The 18,722-nt window shown below is 38.9% G+C and overlaps 1 protein-coding gene across 1 annotated transcript in view; it reads right to left on the bottom strand.

Moving 5' to 3' along the window:
• Positions 1–1,403: 1,403 nt before the first annotated feature.
• The window catches only part of EML5 (EMAP like 5), a 226,353-nt gene continuing 209,034 nt past the window's right edge, over positions 1,404–18,722 (bottom strand). Inside the window, exons 32-43 of the mRNA XM_063439772.1 lie at positions 15,402–15,422; positions 14,922–15,095; positions 13,837–14,045; positions 13,540–13,697; positions 9,540–9,654; positions 9,189–9,377; positions 8,897–9,069; positions 6,969–7,131; positions 6,055–6,158; positions 4,919–5,072; positions 4,230–4,330; positions 1,404–3,244 (exon numbers count right to left, since the gene is read on the bottom strand). Of these exons, the coding sequence (XP_063295842.1) occupies positions 3,208–3,244; positions 4,230–4,330; positions 4,919–5,072; positions 6,055–6,158; positions 6,969–7,131; positions 8,897–9,069; positions 9,189–9,377; positions 9,540–9,654; positions 13,540–13,697; positions 13,837–14,045; positions 14,922–15,095; positions 15,402–15,422 (1,598 nt within the window). The 3' untranslated portion in view covers positions 1,404–3,207. The remainder of the gene's footprint in view (positions 3,245–4,229; positions 4,331–4,918; positions 5,073–6,054; positions 6,159–6,968; positions 7,132–8,896; positions 9,070–9,188; positions 9,378–9,539; positions 9,655–13,539; positions 13,698–13,836; positions 14,046–14,921; positions 15,096–15,401; positions 15,423–18,722) is intronic.

The raw sequence follows: 18,722 nt of genomic DNA, 5'->3' as shown, positions 1-18,722 counted from the left end.
ATGTGTCCTTAAGGGGTTAAGTATTAATGCCATACTTTGGCTATCTGAAGTTCTGGGAGGTATGTGGCTGTTACATTTGCTCACTTTAAAACAAAAATCCTATTTGTTTTACTGGCACCTCTGATGTACATATAAATACATGGCACATGAGTTTTCATATTCTAAAATGAATAGTAAGCATGCATTTACTGGACCTATATGTAATTGCATTCTGCCCTATCAGGCTTGAAAGCAGGGCCGGCGCGTCCTATAGGCGACTTAGGCAGTTGCTGGGGGGCGCAAGTTCCGAGTGACCCAGCGTGGCCTGGCGGTGCAGACCGTGATACAGGAGATTGTTTCCTGTACCTGGACGGACTGCAAGGAAGTGCTCTCTCAGTGAGCACTTCCTGTCAGTCTGGCTACAGGAAAAACTAGCTCCGCGGTCCGCGCCATCTGGCCACGCTACACTGAGGTAGGAGGCACAACGGGGAAGGGAGGGGAGATGGCACAAAGAGACAGAAGAGACCACTAAGGGAGGGGGGCAAGGGGGAGAGCACTAGGGGACGACACTAAGACACTACACACATACACAATGCATGCCTACACACATGCACCAAAACATACAATGCACACCTCACAATGCATCATATATATATATATATATATATATATATATATATATATATATATATATATATATTATACACACACAAACTGGTATACACCAGATTTGAACACACACACACACACACATTACATCCTCTACAATAACACATCCCCTACACACATACACTCCACTCCCTTTGAGCGAACTCATGGGTGGGTCTTGTAGGCATAAGGCTTATGGCCGGGCCTTGTAGACATACTCATGGTCAGGCCCTGGGTGCCCAGACTGTGATCTGTGTAAGGGGAGTAAAAACTGAGCTGCTTCCGGTTTGTTTATTTTTGTGAGCACTGCCTTCAGAGAGCCTGTTTAACACCAGACCAGTGGAGCCAGACTGCAGCCTGAGCCCATCATCCTCTTGTTCTCATCTGGTGGTAAGTAGGCAATCCAGTATATTATTAGTGGCACTAATCTCTTATGTACCTCACATTAAAGGGACACTGTAGTCACCAGAACCACTGCAGCTTAATGTAGTGGTTCTGGTGTTTATAGCCTGGCCCTGAGGCTTTTTAATGTAAACACACTGCATTTTCAGAGAAAAGACACTCTGTGCAGCACTGGCTCATACGGCAGATCATATCGGTGGGGCATAGTGATATCACGTCGTAGGGGGGCGTGGCACATTTTTGTTTGACTAGGGTGGAAAAAATTATTTCAGTGGCTCTACTTGGAAGGGCTGCACCATAGTATATGGTATTCATGAGCTCCCAGTGTCATGCTCAGGAAGTGGGTTTTTTTGTTTGTTTTTTGTTCCAGTAGATTTTATATAAGGAGCTTATTAATATCATATATGACTGGGCAGCACGTTCAAGTCCTGCTTGACAGAAAGCAGAAATCCATGGAGTCCCACAAAAAAAAAAACATACAGAGTTATTCACTAAACAACAATTTCTTTTTTTTTCTTTTTTTTTACCAGTTACATATCAGGTTTCGCGCTGGGATTTAATTACTGAGCTTAGTGAATAACCCTGTGTCAGTATGTCATTGGTTGGGGTTTTGTAGAAATTGACAAGGGAATTTCTAATTGTAAACTCGTACATTTCTCTCTAACAAGAGTAGAAGGGTTGCTAAACATTTTTTAAACACAGACGCATACTTCTTTTGTTTTTGTCTTTATTTATGAATGAATTGCTCTATTCATTTTCTAACTTCTCTATACTGTTTTTGGCACATCCCAGTGGGTTTTAAGGTAATGCAAAAGACTTTAAACAATGCTTATCGAAAACCTGACTCCGTAACTCGCTTCCCTCAGTTTACAGGGCAGTAAAACCAAATGACACTGGTAGGCTGATAGGCTCTTGTAAGTGTGAACATCAATATCATTTTTGCCGAATGTATTTGATGCTGGGGTTGCGCATCATATCACTTAAATGGCACCCTCACCCCTTTAAATGATTCTTCAAACAACCATAGTGTGCCATGTTCGTCCCAGTCTTTAAGGCACGCTTACCGATCTAGGATTTAGGGGTTACCCTGTTGTGTCAAAGGTGTTTTTAGTAAGAAATCCCTAAAACCTGGATTTGTATGTGTGCCTTGATGACTGGTTTGAAAGCCAGCGCTTTAAGTGCTAAAAACGGTGTATAAAATGCATGTTTTTTTTTATAAAACAAATTCTCATAAACTGAAAAGGGTGCAGCAACTTTGGGAATAAAAACAGTTATTTTGGACTAAAATGCAATTCCTGGTCAGATTAGTCTTTTTTAGTAATTCTAGAATTTTAAAATCCCCCCCCCATAACCTTTGCTTTCTAGGTGATACCACAGCAGCAACACTCAAAAATATTCATAGATATGGGAAGAGCTTGTAAGAAATTATATTTATATTGATTTTAAGACTAAATGCACCCATAATCCCCTTCAGTGACCATCCCGATGAGTTACAGGATCGAAGGGGTTAAATACACAACTTAATAGACAGGATAACATCTTCATAATACAGGCGTACAGTTCAGAAAGAAGAAACAAGCAACACATACATACATATGGCATCCTCAGCATTAAACGAACAGTTCAACTTACAAGGCAAATACAGGAGTTGTTAGACTTTGGGAGTGTAGGGAAGGCACTCGCAAAATGTGAGCCACATCCCGTCTGGCACAGCTACTCGAGGTGCATGTCACTGGTGCAGTTGCTATAGCTCAGTACGGTCAGTTTATGTAACAGGAATGTACCCAAGACCCCTCCGCATCTCCTTTTACTTCTTGCTTGTTTGGTATTTCCAACTGGCCTAGTGACAGACGAGCCAGTCTGACAAGCGATCTGTAATACTGTGCTGGAAAAAAGTCTGCTTTGGATTCTAAAACTCATCAGTACTTAGAGACAGACGGGCCCCTGGCTTTAACCAATGCGGTCTCCAGATAAACTTGCTTGAAGCCTTGCCTTGCTGTGCGCATGCCTGTCTCTGGCCCTTGAATTATGCTGACAGAAGCTCAGGGCTTGGTAGATCCGCACTGTACCTTCTCCGTGACTCTGCATCACCTGTGTTACCTTGCAGACTCAGAGAGAATCCCCAATCTCGCCTGCCCCGTTTAATGGGCGGAGTCATGCTTTGCAGATTGGATCTTGTCAGTGCGGCATGTGCACACATTTCCATACGAACAAGCTATAGTGGTTAGGAGACAATATCATCGTTTTAGTATTAAATATGTTAAGCAGCCTGTAATATAATCAGTGCCAGTATAAGTACATATAGAAAATTCCCCTCTCTGTCTCATTGGAGATATCTTTGCCAGAGACTCAAGGGAGGTTTGCCTTGACGTGGCAGGCGGGCATTCTCTCTAATGGCCATTGGAGAAACTAAATAACCTCCATTTGTTTAAATATACAGAGGGAATTGGGAAGAGTGCAGGTAACTTTTTTGTTTGCTTTTACTGTATGTATTGGGACTGATGTGTACTCTGGTCGTTGCTGCCGCCCAAGAGTAGTGGGAGTTTGAGTGCAGCAATAGTTGTGGTTTTTTTTTTTTTAGATGGCAGACAGGAGCTGTATAAACGTGTTTATCACAGGTAGGTCTGATCGCTCTGCACTGCTTCCTGTGCAATCAGAGGCTGCAGTCAGGAAACCTAGGACCAGGTGCCACTGATTAGAGAGCTAATGATAAGCTCTCAGTATCTTTCGAATCCATTTTCTGAATGGGGAGCTTGTGATAGGCTGTGAACATCAATTGGAGTCTCAGCCACATTAGCTGTGACCCGAGTGTTCCTTTAGCTGCAATAAGCAAAGCAGCCTGCTACCATATCACATGTTACAGTGTTGGGCCCTGAGTGTCCCTATACAAACTAGTTTTAAGTGTAATAGAACCAGTAGCTGTTATTAAAGGAAAACTGTAGCTCTCTATCTTTTCCGTTAGGTTCCCCCCTTCCATCTAGAGATATAAAGGTTAAAAGTTATTTTTTTTAACTCCACTTAGTATTCTAACATTCATTTTACAATCTGGCTTCAAGTCACTACACTTTGGTGTTTAGTGCATAAAGCCAGGAAAAAGATTAATCAGATTCCGAATTCTGAGCATCCTTTTACAAGCTCATTGAAAGGAACACTCCATACACTCTAACCAGCATTAATTATGTAAGCACCTTCATTCTTACCTGCAGTCATCTCCTCCAGCACTGATCACGTACCGATCTGCACTGGTAAAGCGAATATTGGTCAGATGGGCCGAGTGCCCCAAGAAGCGCTTGTGTTTAGCCTGGAAAAAGTGACACATTGAGGAACAAAGAAAAAATCTCATCCTACATCTTGTTTATGGCAAGACAACACTGTTCATCTCCAGTCTGGTAACTAGAATATTTTGTTTTAAATCTGAAAATGGTTATTAAATTACACAGGAGGAGTGTACATGGTGATTGCTTTATTTTTAGAATCTTGTACCAGGACTGCTATTTATAAATGTCTCTCGATAGTTCTTGCCAAAGTTAAACGATTACTGTATTCCAACAAGCCTTTTCTTTCCACATGTCCTTTAATCCACCATAGCATGTTGCTGGACCTGTGTTATAATGTCTCCTGAGGACCCAGCAAACTATATATGACAGAGCAAAAATATCATCACTTTATGCTACCATGTTTTACATAAACCTATCAATTGAGTGGAGAAGCCTTAAAGGATTAGCTACTACAAAAAATAGGACGTTAAGTATTTCTATATTTATTCTGGGTTTTCTTTTGGCAGTTTTTTTTTTCTGTATATAAATCTATCAATACTGAATTTTCATGCACGCATCTAATGTAGCTCTCTAAAAAAAAAAAAGAAATGAAACAATTTAAAAACACTTACAAATTTTTCTGGACAGGGGAAGTCGAATAGTTTGACCATTCCAAAGTCATCCCCTGTAACTAGACTAATTCCTGAGTGAGAGACACAAGCACAGGTGACGTCAGACTTCTCGTTGTGTCTGGACCACACTCCGATTACCTCATCTCCAAGGACACTGCACAGAAGATGATCAGAGAACAGGATTAGCCTATGGCGGGCATTGGCAGTCCAGATGTTTTGGACTACACCTTCCATGATGCTTTGCCAGCATTATGGGTGTAATGGCATTATGGAGGATGTAGTCCACAACATCTGGAGTGCTGAAGGTTGCCTATCCCTGGCCTATGGCAACCACAGGGTCCATTTACTCTCCAACCAGACAGTGTTTTTTAGCAAAATTATAAATTTTTTTGAAATTAGGGTTAAATACTTAGAAGGAAAAATATAAGATTAAATATAGACAAAAAGGAGTAATTCCTCTATTAACGCATATTACCGATTAGTTAAAATCACTTTGTTAAATCATTGCATAATCAGAACTCTAAATCAAGAGGTGAAAAAAAGTGTGAAAACACGTGTGTGTGTGTGTGTGTGTGTGTGTGTATATATTCTAGCATCTTGAAGCTATCCTTAATTAACTAATAGATTCTCTCTATTAAACCATCATGTAATTGTCACTGTATAATCTATTCTAAAGTGATCTCTCTAGTACAGGGATTACTCCTTTCGGCTATATTTAGACTTACTGTTTTGGGTTTGGACCATTAGTTGCCCCTTTTCAGGCAATTGTTTGGCACTACTTTAAGTGATAAGATCCTAAAATAAACCTATCCAGTTCATGGGCACCAACATTATTAGTGCTGTGGTTATTTGCTAAAATAGACATTCACACACTGATCATACCAGTTGGCAAAATGTATGATCACCGGAACTTGCTATGAGCCAGTTGAACTTTACATTTGAGATTGGTGGGATTATCTCTTTAACAAGCTTCGAATCTAAAATTTAAAGTTCAACTGGCTCATAGCAAGTTCGGGTGATCATACATTTTGCCAGCTGGTATGATCAGTGTGTGAATGAACCAGGGCCATTTTTGTTAATTATTGGTTTAGTGATCTAATATTTGAAAGACAACTTGTATCAGCATTTTTGTTCACCTTGTCCAAGAAGCCCACGTTATTCTGTCAATCACAGTTTGCTCAGTAAGCAGTTTCCCAGAAGGCACTTCATAGATCAGCCGTTTGTAACATCCAGTGGAAACCTAGCAATCAATCAAAAAAAAGTCACAGATAAACAATGGAGAACTTTAATATATATGTCCATATATTGTGTGCAGAACTGGCTGTTCGTGCTTACGTTGACACAATAAAATTCTTTATTAAAAACTGGCTTCAAGTTGTTTGATTATTCGACTATAATTTGTTCATACCAATGTCACGAACATTGCCACAACAGCATAATAAACACTAAATAATAAAATCAAACTGACATGGTTGCCTTAATAATTTAAGTAATCAAATCATAAAACCATAACATTGATAAATCTCCCCCAGTTTTTATTGAACAAAGTCTTCTGAAAGATTCTATTTTATTGTTATTTTGATCGTACTTCTTAAAGTGATCAAAAACTAGCGGTTTTATGCGTACTAAATTCCACCAATGTTTGCAGACATTTTCATTTACAAGACTGTCACATTTGGAGTGGCACAAAGATTCAGAATCTTCTGCATCGCTGAAAATGTGGCATTTACTGAAAGGGTGCAAATAAAGCAAGAGATTTCATAAATTATGCTGAAAATTACAAATCCTGAGCTTTGGTAAGTAATCGATTATTGGTTGATCTAAAGCTGTGGTTTCCAACCCAGTCTTCAAGACTTACTAATAGGTCAGAATATGTGAGCATCTTCTCTAGAACTGAACTGGAAAATTCATTTAAAAAAACGGACTAAGGATTGGGTTGGAAACCACTGATCTACACGATTGGTAATGTCTCTGAAATTTAAAAAAAACAGTCCCTGAGTATTTTCATTTTCTAAATATAATACAATGCACAACAAGAACTTGCTTGTACCTGGACATAGCGACTGTCAGCAGAGAAGTCTATTTGCAGCACAAAGCTCGGGATGTCTTTGCAATAACTAATCCGGTTCAAAGATGGGCCAATTGTTAAATCATAGAAATCAACGGCATTCTCGCTGGATCCCACGGCCAAGTAATGAGAGTCTGGGCTGAATCTGGTTTAATAACAATTAACAGCAATGACAAAACAACATCATAGAGCAAGGCATTTCACTTTGAAGTAATTAAAGGGACACTATACATCATAATCACTTCAATTGATTGAAGTGGTTGTGGTTATTGTTCCTGGTTATGACGTGCCAGGTCCAGACTCACTATTTAACTACTACCTCTACTAAACGATGAATAAACAGGTTTTTTTTTTTGTCAGAGCGCTTAGATGACGTTCACAGCCAATCACTGACCACTGTCCCTGGAATGGTTGAAAGCAGACTTGATTTGCCTCCATAATATCAGCTTTGGAGGACAAGCTTCAGTCTGCTGGGGACCAAAAATCTCTATTAAACAGTGAATAAACAGAATAATAGTGATGTTGGGCGCAAGACCTGCAGACTCCATGCACCATCACTACTTCAATCCATTCAAGTGACTGTTGCCTTTAGTGTTCCCTTAAATAAGAATACATATTTAGGAAAGGTTAGCCTTTATGTTGATTGTTAGCAGTGTATAAATAGCTAAATGCAAATTAGCAGTTTGATATGGGAGCTTACAAAGTATCAGAAGGGAACTAACCCAGGTTAAAACACAAGTGGGAATTGTTTGTGTCACCTTTACTCCGAAAACGCCAGAATGGACACATTCTCCCGGTCAGCTAGGTTTTTAGTTAAGCTATATTGGGCAACAATTTGTGGAATTCACTTTAGCCAAAAACTTGACTAGTGGACTCTTTGGAATTAGTCAAGTTAATACTGCCAGTGTATGGGTCACAAAAACAGATAAAGCATTTACGGTGTTCAAGAGTAACCATTTCAAATCAGCAAATAACACACGGGGTCAGTTCACATCGGCAGGTTTATTGAGACTGTGTCGCAAAAATAGAATAAATGGCAGAGTGGCCGGTTATATCCAGTCAAAGCTAGTGTAAAAGACACAAAGGGGTTGATTACAATCAATTGTTAGATAATTATCAACACATTAATAGCTGCCAAAGACTTTGGCAGATGTCAGCTGGGGAGGAGCGAAGACAGAGCCCGAACCAGCTCTGATGAACATCGGCGCTGAACTCAGGTAAGGGACCCCTTCTCCACAACTTTGTTTTCCTGGCACTACAGTGTTCCTTTAATAATGTTGACTCAATCACATGGTTGCAGTTGGTGCTGGATTAACATAGGGGTGAGTGGAGCTACAGGGACCATACTACTGGCTGACATATCAGTCCTGCAGCTGGCTCCTCCTGATTGAGCTCTAAGAGAGTTGCAGACTAGGGCAAGACCTAGGATGGCATCAGGGGATGTCTTTGCAATCTGCAGCCAATCAGAGAAAGCTCCCTTAATTTGGTACCCTAATGTGATTCCCCTGCTTGCCATACCAAGTTAGGATGCTGGTTAGTAGATGGCTCCCTTAATTTGGTACCCTGAAGTGTTTAAGGATACCAATTTAAGGTGTTGTTTAGTAGATTTGTTGGGATAAAAAGTTTTAATGCTGTTGTGCAGGACATGAAAAATGCTGCCCTCTGTGAGTTTGAAAACCACTGCATTGGCCCTTTTCATACCCTGCACATTGATTTGCTAAATGTTTGTTAATATTTAAGTCCCTAATTTGCTATTCTTCTGAAAATAATGTATCTAAGTTTTCTGAAATAATTGTTCCAAAAATTCAGTGTTTGATAATTTCTAATCGTGCCAAATTCAAAATTCTAATGGTCTGAAATTAATGCACGTATCTACTGTAAACAGCTTTTATAAGGCTTGATTTTCTCACCTGATATCTTGAATTGCTGAGCGTCTATCTCGCTTTTTGCCCCAGATCTTAAGGGAGGCTACTAAAAGGATAATGAATTCTCCATTCTTCATGCCAATAGCCACCATGTCTCCCTCGGGGCTATAACACACAGCACGGGCTGCATGGCCTAAATTTACCTTGTTTAGCATCTTCTGTTTAAAAAAAAATAAAAGGGATGAAAAAACAAACCTCAAGTTCGATTCTTCACCAGACAAAAGTATATGCAATCATATAATGCCATCCAAGGAAAATTGAGAACATTCTCCAGTACCTTGTCCACAATGTCCCACAGCCTGACCGTCCCATCTTCTGCTGCAGACAGAAAAAAATCTCTGGATGGGTGAGTTGCTAGCCCCCAGATAGGTCCATCCATGTGACCGTTGATCAGAATGTTACATGCTGCATTTTTTTCACCCACCTCAATAATTTCCGAGTTGCGTGTCCCAACCAAAATTTTACCCTAGAGAGAACAAGTTATAGTAACACATTAAAAATAATGACATATCAATGACTTGGAAATATTTCTTCCAAATGTTAAAGGACGGCAACATGGGATGGTGGGGCTGGTGTATACTGTACTTCTACTGTTGCCCATCACTGATTTGAGCTTTAAAGTGGTTACCTTCCCTCTGCACACTGATCTCACACAGTCCGTTGTCTGACCAGTCTCTAATCTGAAGGCACGACATCGTTTCAGTTCCTGATCCCACAATTTCACCGCTCCACCTTCCTTGGATCTAATGACAAGACGGGACATTGAATTGCAGCAGAAAAATACTAACTTGTGTCTGTGTGTCAAAGAACAGGATTATTTATCTTACATCATCATCCTCACTCTATCACCTGCTTAACTTCCATTAAATATGCGATTGGCCATAAAATGCACTATTGATCCTACATCTAAATACTCCGTCTGTCTCCTCACTTTTTGTTGCTTCAGAGCTTCTTGAATGGTTTTTAAATAGCTTTTAACACTCTGGACCACCCACATCATATACATGGTTTAGTCATCTTTTTCTCGAACCTCTTCTCACTCCCCAGAAGAGTGAGTTCTCAGTTCTCAGTCCTCTTCTGTCTTTTTATTTATTTTTCAAATGTTTATTGTGCAGCATCAGCCTTTTAAAACCACTAGAATGATCAAATGTAAATCCAACTGCACCCTTTATTGCTTCAGACATTCTATTCTAAAGTCATTAGGAAAAATACCTAAAATAAGGCCACTAGATGCTTTTACTCATCGTACACAGTCAATCTCCAAATCATACATGTGCCACTTTCTACAAGGAGAGTGTCTAAAGTCATTAGGAAAAATACCTAAAATAAGGCCACTAGATGCTTTTACTCATCGTACACAGTCAATCGTACACAGTTTTTAAATAGCTTTTAACACTCTGGACCACCCACATCATATACATGGTTTAGTCATCTTTTTCTCGAACCTCTTCTCACTCCCCAGAAGAGTGAGTTCTCAGTTCTCAGTCCTCTTCTGTCTTTTTATTTATTTTTCAAATGTTTATTGTGCAGCATCAGCCTTTTAAAACCACTAGAATGATCAAATGTAAATCCAACTGCACCCTTTATTGCTTCAGACATTCTATTCTAAAGTCATTAGGAAAAATACCTAAAATAAGGCCACTAGATGCTTTTACTCATCGTACACAGTCAATCTCCAAATCATACATGTGCCACTTTCTACAAGGAGAGTGTCTAAAGTCATTAGGAAAAATACCTAAAATAAGGCCACTAGATGCTTTTACTCATCGTACACAGTCAATCTCCAAATCATACATGTGCCACTTTCTACAAGGAGAGTGTAAAGATGGAACCAAAGCTCTTCTTTACAAACACATTGTTTCCCTTCCTGACTTTTGTAACTTGATCCCATATATGCCCACATTAGCCACTTACACTTTGTAATAAATACTTCTACCTCTATTAACCATTCTGTTATCGAACACCTCCTGCACCTCCTCTGCAGCCTCACCTCCAATAATCACAAGATTTGTTTTGTACACCCAAGTATTCTGGAATGTGCTACTTTTTGCTAATTCTATTGGCTTCCAGTTAAAGGGAAATTCCAGTGCCAGGAAAACAATCAGTTTTCCTGGCACTGCAGGTCCCCTCTCCCTCCCACCCCCCAATCCCAGGTTGCGGAAGGGGTGAAAACTGCTTCTTCCTCCGCGCCGCTCCTCCCTGTGATTGAGTCGGCCGGTGGGTGAGACTGATCCCGCCCATGGGCCAGGGAGACCTCATGCGCATGTGCATTAGCAGTCCCCATAGACAAGCATTGAAAATGCTTTTCAATGCTTTTCTATGGGGAAATGAGCAACGCTGGAGGTCCTCATACAGCGTGAGGACGTCCAGTGACGCTCTAGCACAGGATTTCTGTGCTATAATCCAGGAAGTGCCCTCTAGTGGCTGTCTAGTAGACAGCCACTAGAGGTGTAGTTAACCCTGCAAGGTAATTATTGCAGTTTATAAAAAAAACTGCAATAATTACACTTGCAGGGTTAAGAGTAATGGGAGTTGGCACTCAGACCACTCCAATGGGCAGAAGTGGTCTGGGTGCCTGGAGTGTCCCTTTAACTTTACAAACTCCTTTAGACTGTACGATCTTTGAGCATAGACCATATCACATGTTTTTGTAGCACTAATTTTCTACCTGTATGTTTCTTCTATCCACTGTACAACAGTGCAAGATATGCTGTTTTGTTAAATAAAAAAAAAAACATTACAAATGTGAATTAACTAATTTATCTAAAAATAAAATTAAACTGTAATGTTCAGCGATGCTGTGCACAATTCAATATGGCTGGTAGGCACTTCCTATGCAGCTCACATACTGCTCCCAACTTCTAGCAATGGCTCACAAAGTAAACTGTCATTATGTTTATATCGGCAGACATTTTGTGCTAAGATAGAAATTAAAAGTGTATATTGCCAGTCACACTCAGAACGTAGGTGACTCCATATTGGAATATTCAGGCAAGACAGACACAGGATTTCTTTCTGTAACTATTCATTCGAGTCTGAGCTAAAGAATGCGTTATGTAAACAAGATAAGGCATCGTGTCTCACAAAGATGGGGGATGGACTACTAACCCTGATAGACAAATTTAAACAATATATATTCTATCCACTTATAACTTACTATTTTATATTAAACACATATAATTAAGGTTAGGAGGTGTCAATTCTAGAATTACGAGTCAAATTATAGACACAAAGTCTGGGATAAGACTGGAAAAAACAAAGAAAATGCAGACATAAAGATAGCTGGAGATGACGTCGAAATCATCATCAAATTAAGTTAACCCATTCTGCATAATGGCAAATGGACCCCATGACAAGAAATTTTGGTGATGTAATTGCGCCATCTACTGACCATAAACTAGATGATAGTCTGTAAACTAGACACACCTACAGTTCCCTATTGGCCTTATCAGGTAGTGACGTGCAGAGAGTCTGGTCCTTTAAAAAGTAAGGACAAGGGAAGAGAGGGACATTCAAACATTCACACATTCAAACTCTCTTGAAACAACTTAAGAAACAATTTCCTGGACACCCAATCTTTCCAATCCAACACCACTTCTCTATTACATGCACACCTCTATACATCAATCATACTTGCATTCAATTCCTGGGACTATCTACTCATCTGATAAGAACATCTACAACATAACTGGTAATTCTGCTGGTTTTATTCAATTAATTTAAATTAATTAAAATTTTACATATCAGGAATATATCTGGATAAATCTGGTCAGATTTCAATAATTATAAATCTTAATTAACTAAAGAATATATGGTTATAAAAATTCCATTCCTGCAGGTGGAATAAAATTAACAATATATTAACGGTAATATTTAACAACAGATGTTAGTATGCCACATTTATCCAGATGTATTGAATTGCTCTGAAATAAGATAGAGACTCTTACTTGGGGAAGTTAAAATTCAGCTAAAGTAAAATCTGGTACATTATTCTTATTGGATGGTTCCAGGAATGGTTTATGATCTGGTATGAACATTGCTTTACTTAAAAAAAAAATTGCAACAGAATAGGATATTATAAGCCTAGGAGGATTGTAGCCAGCAGTAAAAGAGTTAATCAGTTGATCTAACTTTTAGCCAAGGTTTATTGTGTTTATTGCGCTGTGAGCTCTGTGTTCTGTGTGAAGTTAGTTTCTAAGTGAAGTTCTGCTTTCTGAAAGAATGTTAAACTATCATAAATTTGTGTTAAGTCTTGACAGTTGGTTGCTGTAGCCGCTATATTGTGTTTAAACCATTGCCATTTTCTATACCTATGTTATACTAAATATTCACTGATTATTATCACGCATGTTACATATTATTATTTTTTATTATTATTGTCACAATAAATTACATTTTTATAATGAAATTGTGATTACTGTGTGAAGTAAAAATCCTCATGATGAACGTCCTCTAGGATCTAAGAGAATTAAATAGTGGGTAATTCTCAGCTTATATTATTAATTTCGGGGAACCGCGCCCAGATATCAATTTTGATATAATAAAAATCATTTTTTGATCATTTTTATAAAAATATATTTTTTAATATTTTTCACCCCATAAATATCCCCACAAAACACAGTACGTACGGCCTTTCTTTCCCTCCTGTTACGATCAGCCCATCCTTCAGCGTAGTGTACATTGTAAACACGGGGCCGTTGTGAGCTTTGGCCACAATTCGGGACAGAATGTGGTCTTTCCAAACACACACATCTCCACTGATAGTCCCAGTGAAGGTCAGATTGCCCTGCGAAGATCAAGATAGAAAGAGTGGCCTTAATATTGCAGCAAGGCACCTTATTTTACCTATACCTATATTTTATTTCCAACCATCTTTCAATAAAAATTTTAATCTTTCCATGACTCTATCAATTCTATCAACTTACTGCTCCAAATGCTACTGCCAGCATCGTCTGCATTCGAGCATCCTCAATGGAGCTTAGCATACCCTTCTTGCTCAATAACGCTCTCCCAGCAAGAGTCCAGAACCGAACGTGCTTTACTCCCACAGACACAAACTGGGTATCCGAATCTGGACGGAACTCGGCCACAAAGATGCGCTGGTTGTGGCCTGATTTGCTGGCAATTTTAGCACCTGATATGAAAGAGAGAGATGAAATGGTTATATGCCGGACCACTTTACTGTACTGTTCTTTCTCTGCAACAAGTTATTAGAGAAATCTGGAAACAGGAATCTATGGTACATCCATGTAAATCTACAAAGAAATCAGTAACTTGATTTCTCCTCCCCCCCCCCCCCCCCCCCCCCCAGTTTTAATTTTACTTACAATTGGGCTTTGTAAGATTTAGATTGCATTTACTATTACAAGCTGAACTTAATAAACTATGATAACAAAATGGCTTATGGCAATCTGGGCCTATCCTATGATCTTATTAAGTTATATGGTTACTTTTACTGAGAGGGTAACCTTGGACAGGAAACTCCAGAACTTTACACAGTGCAGGCACTCTTATCCATATTGTCCCTTATAGCAAAGAGTGACCCATGTGGCTATAGTATTAAAAAATAGAAACATAGAATGTGACGGCAGATAAGAACCATTTGGCTTATCTAGTCTGCCCAGTTTTCTAAATACCTTTATTAGTCCCGGGCCTTATCTTATAGTTAGGATGGCCTTATGCCTATCCCACGCATGCTTTATATATCTATATGTACACAAACAGACTACTCAAAAAGTGTAATATGATGTCAGATAAAATATACTTAAGAATGAAGCCATATAAAATAGTAACACTATAAAGAACTAATTCCATGTGCTGAATTAAAAGAACATTCTCAAGCAGCTGACATTTTGGGAGGGGGGAGGGGTTATAGCAGTACTCCTAAGACAAACTTTCAAAACCAAAGGAAGCAACAAGGAAGATCATTGTACTATTTCCATGGTGATGGTTTAAGTCAAGTCTCCTTCTTTGTTACTGGGGCGATAATAAAACATGGCGGCCGGCATACCTTCCTGCCATTTCCATATGGTAATGGTGTGTTCTGGGTCCAGCCCCACTGATAGCAGGAGTTTGCCCGTGGCGCTGAAACTCACAGAACAGACTCCTTTGGAGTGGTAGCAACGTAGGATAGATAGGGTCTGCTTGTTCATCGCATCCCATATGTGGATTGAAGGAGCCGTGGCTGCAATGGTAAACGTAAGAGAAAACAAGTGAATGAGTCTGTCACAAGCTGCTCTATATGCCATCAGCAGCAAAGGGGTTAAATATATATCTATTAAGCCTTGCATTGCAATACACCCCTCTCCCTACGTTTTTACTTGGCAAATAGACCTCCCCCATCCATTTGGGCAGTTGGTAACATAGTATGGACCTTCAGAACCTTAGCAGTAAATACTAGGAAAACATTATAAATATTGACTAACACTGTTCTATTACTCTGGTACTCTCGGCACAGATAAAATAGTTTATTATTCATTCCCTCACTCACCAGACATATCCGCTGCATCACCTGAAACAAACGAAATGGGACGTCATTATAACCAGGAATTTGAAAACCTTACAGCTCGCTAGCTTGTTAACCCCTGCACTGCTGAAGGAGAAAGCCAAAAGGTCTTTTTTGTTGTTGTTGAAGACAGAAAGAGCATCTGCATAGATTCAGAGCACAGTCCGTTCCCTGTATACAAGATCCACCACTATTTTAGGATTAAAGGGTTTCTCCAACCCTTTTTCATAGTTAATACAATATTGCCCTATTGACCCGCTCCCCCACTAAAAAAACGCTCAAAGAGCATTTTAAACTAAAGTTTTACTTTCCTTAATTCCAGCTCCTGGCGCTGCTCGGCGCTCCCCTGTCTGAAGTCATGGGAGCTGCTCCAAGGTCCAATCAAATGAATGGACCATTTTACCGGCTCAGTGCGCATACACGTGGTCTGAGCCAGCAAGGAGAGGGGGACTTAGACGGAGGGGAGAAAAAAAAGGAAGAGAAAGGAGGGCAGCTAATTAAAAAAAAAAAAAAAAAACAGAGGGGATTGGGAGGAAGGATTGGAGAGAAGACTTTCTGTTGCCAGAGTGCAGTGCGTGCTGATGGCAGATATAATTTTTGCACAGAATTGACATTAGGTCAATTTTGTGCTGCCCGAATCACGTCTGCTGGAGGTGCAACTTACCCCCAGCACAACATGTAAAATATTTAATATATCCCCTTAATCTTTACATCACCCTAATAGTTAGTCTACCCCTTACCCTAGCACTAATCTAATCTAAAAATATTATGTAATATAAAAGATATATTACAGTGAAGTGTGTATTAGAGGGACAAACATTATTTCATATGGGGAATACTACATTTCTCCACCTGTTTAGTAACTGTCCTCTGGCCACAAAATGGCAGTGATATTTTTCCTTTTACCTATCTGGTGACCTATTCATTAACATGACTGTACAAGAGGCAATAGTTTATCCATTGATACTTCTGGAAAAAAGATTTCACATACAGTAGAGGAAATTATTTTTTTACGGTAAGAATGATGAAGATATGGAATGAATATACGGTTAGAAAGTTTGATTTATTAAATACAGTAGGTCTTTAAAGAGATCTGAATATGTTTTTGCAACAATATATTCAGTGCTCTAGTAGTTAATAATTTGTAGATCCAAGAGGAAACTGATAACCACTTTGGTGTCAAGATTTTCCCTTGTTGCACAATCACTGCAAAGTTGTTGCTTTTAACCTTTTTTTTGCATCAGCAGCAGATTTAGGGATCTATGAAAGGCCAAACTTTACGAACTTGGGTCTTTTTTCTGTCTATATTATCATGTAATGTTTAGTTAAATATTGCACCCATCCCATACACTGCTGAATGTACCCGAAATAAATATTTTTGAGTGGCTATATGTAACTTGTCTGATAAATCACAATCTAAAAACCACACAAGCACCTTTACTGCATTAATCAAGTCTCTTACATTGCCCCTCGCCCCCCAAATCACAATTTTAGAAGGTTAAAAGGGGAACAATCACTTGTCTGTAAATTACATCATTAGATAAAACACTGAAAGTCACCTATAGCTTGTGTTAACTGTTTTTTCATGTGTTTTCTGTAATTTTTTTTTATTAAAGATTTAGAAACGGACATCAAAATCCAGTTCAGACAGGGGAAAACGATGTTGAAAGACAGAGAATGGTGGAGCTTTTAGCAATGATAGACAGGGAGGCAAGCTGGAGACGCTCAGTTTCACGATAGGGCTAAATACAAAGGTGCTAGGTTATTTTATTTTTCAGAATTCAAAAACACATTTGTTAAATGTATGGAATGAGTAAACACCATTTTAACAACTGCTCCCTTTTTAATGTGCACACTATTCTAGACAGAATACACTCAGTACATTTATACAAACTCTGAACTAGTAAATTAACAGTTAGAATAAACAGAGTTTTCACTGTAGTTGGGAATTCAAAGTGAATATAGAAATTAACACAACAGGAAAAATTATACTAGCTAGCTAGGTTTTCAGTTTAGCTATTTTGGCGTAAAATGTGAATCTCACTTTGAGTTCCCATTAATTCACAATTTGATGAATAACCATTTCAAACTGCAAGGTCAAAATATACAGTGCCAACTGGAAAACAAAAGTAGGGTTATTCACAAAACTCAGATTATTAGTAAATTAAAATGACACTCCGTTCCCCAAATTAAAAATAAAATAAAATCACTGTTTAGTAAATATACTCCCAATGAAATCTTGCGTGCGTTTAACTATGCATTTTTTCCATTGGAGGTGTATCTAAAAACAGCTTCCAAAAGCTGCAGTTCTCTTGCAAACCCTCCCCTTCTAAACCCGCCCAGACTTTTTGTGACTGTCCAATCACAGACTTCACAATGCAGCTCAATGAGAAAGAAGTCCTTGCAAGGCAGTTGTTTCGAGCCATTTATGCCTCTTGAGTTTAGTCACCAGGAAGTAACAGGACTTGTCTGATTAACAGCCAGTGGGTGTAACATGGTAAATTTATAAAAGTGCCAATTTTTATTGAAATCTGCACTTTTTGTAAAATGAAAAAAAGGAGGACACAATCTTCACACAGAGCATTTCAGAAAGCTAAAGTGCTCTACGGGTCATAAGTGTCATTTTAATTCCAAACTGCAAAATTTAGGCTTAAATCTCTGCTCTTGAAATTCTCCAACCCAGCTGTAGTCACATATTGGCTCTTTTAGCCTAAATGTTGCAATTTGGATTTAAATAGCTACCATTTAGAGTTTCATGAATAACTCTGACGGCATTAGTTTAGCTGCACACATGTTGGTTAGAATGCAGGCACCTTACTAATTAGAGCATACAGAGAATATATACATAATGCACATATTATGTTAGGTAGGATGTATATAAGGCATTTAAATCTGATTCCAATACACACAGAGTTGTAGTTAGAATGCAGGCACAATAACACATCAATTCTAAACATGCATGTTCATAATGTATGTTTGTTAGATTGTACACACTAAGCTATCCAATCAAAATGCATGTATGTATAATGCATGCTAAGTATTAGGCAGAAAACACGCACAATCTTTGAATGCGTACATATCAGAATAAAAACACAATCTTAGAATGCACACAGTGTCAGAATACAAACACAATCTTAGAATGCACAGTGTCAGAATACAAACACTATCTTAGAATGCACACCGTGTCAGAATACAAACACAATCTTAGAAGGCACACAGTGTCAGAATACACACACAATCTTAGAATGCACAGTGTCAGAATACAAACACAATCTTAGAATGCACACAATGTCAGAATACACACAC

Source organism: Pelobates fuscus, chromosome 13, assembly GCF_036172605.1.
Source record: "Pelobates fuscus isolate aPelFus1 chromosome 13, aPelFus1.pri, whole genome shotgun sequence".
In the NCBI taxonomy this organism is placed as follows: domain Eukaryota; kingdom Metazoa; phylum Chordata; class Amphibia; order Anura; family Pelobatidae; genus Pelobates; species Pelobates fuscus.
The sequence above is the reverse complement of the archived record's forward strand: the minus strand, read 5'-3'. Positions and strand labels throughout refer to the sequence as shown.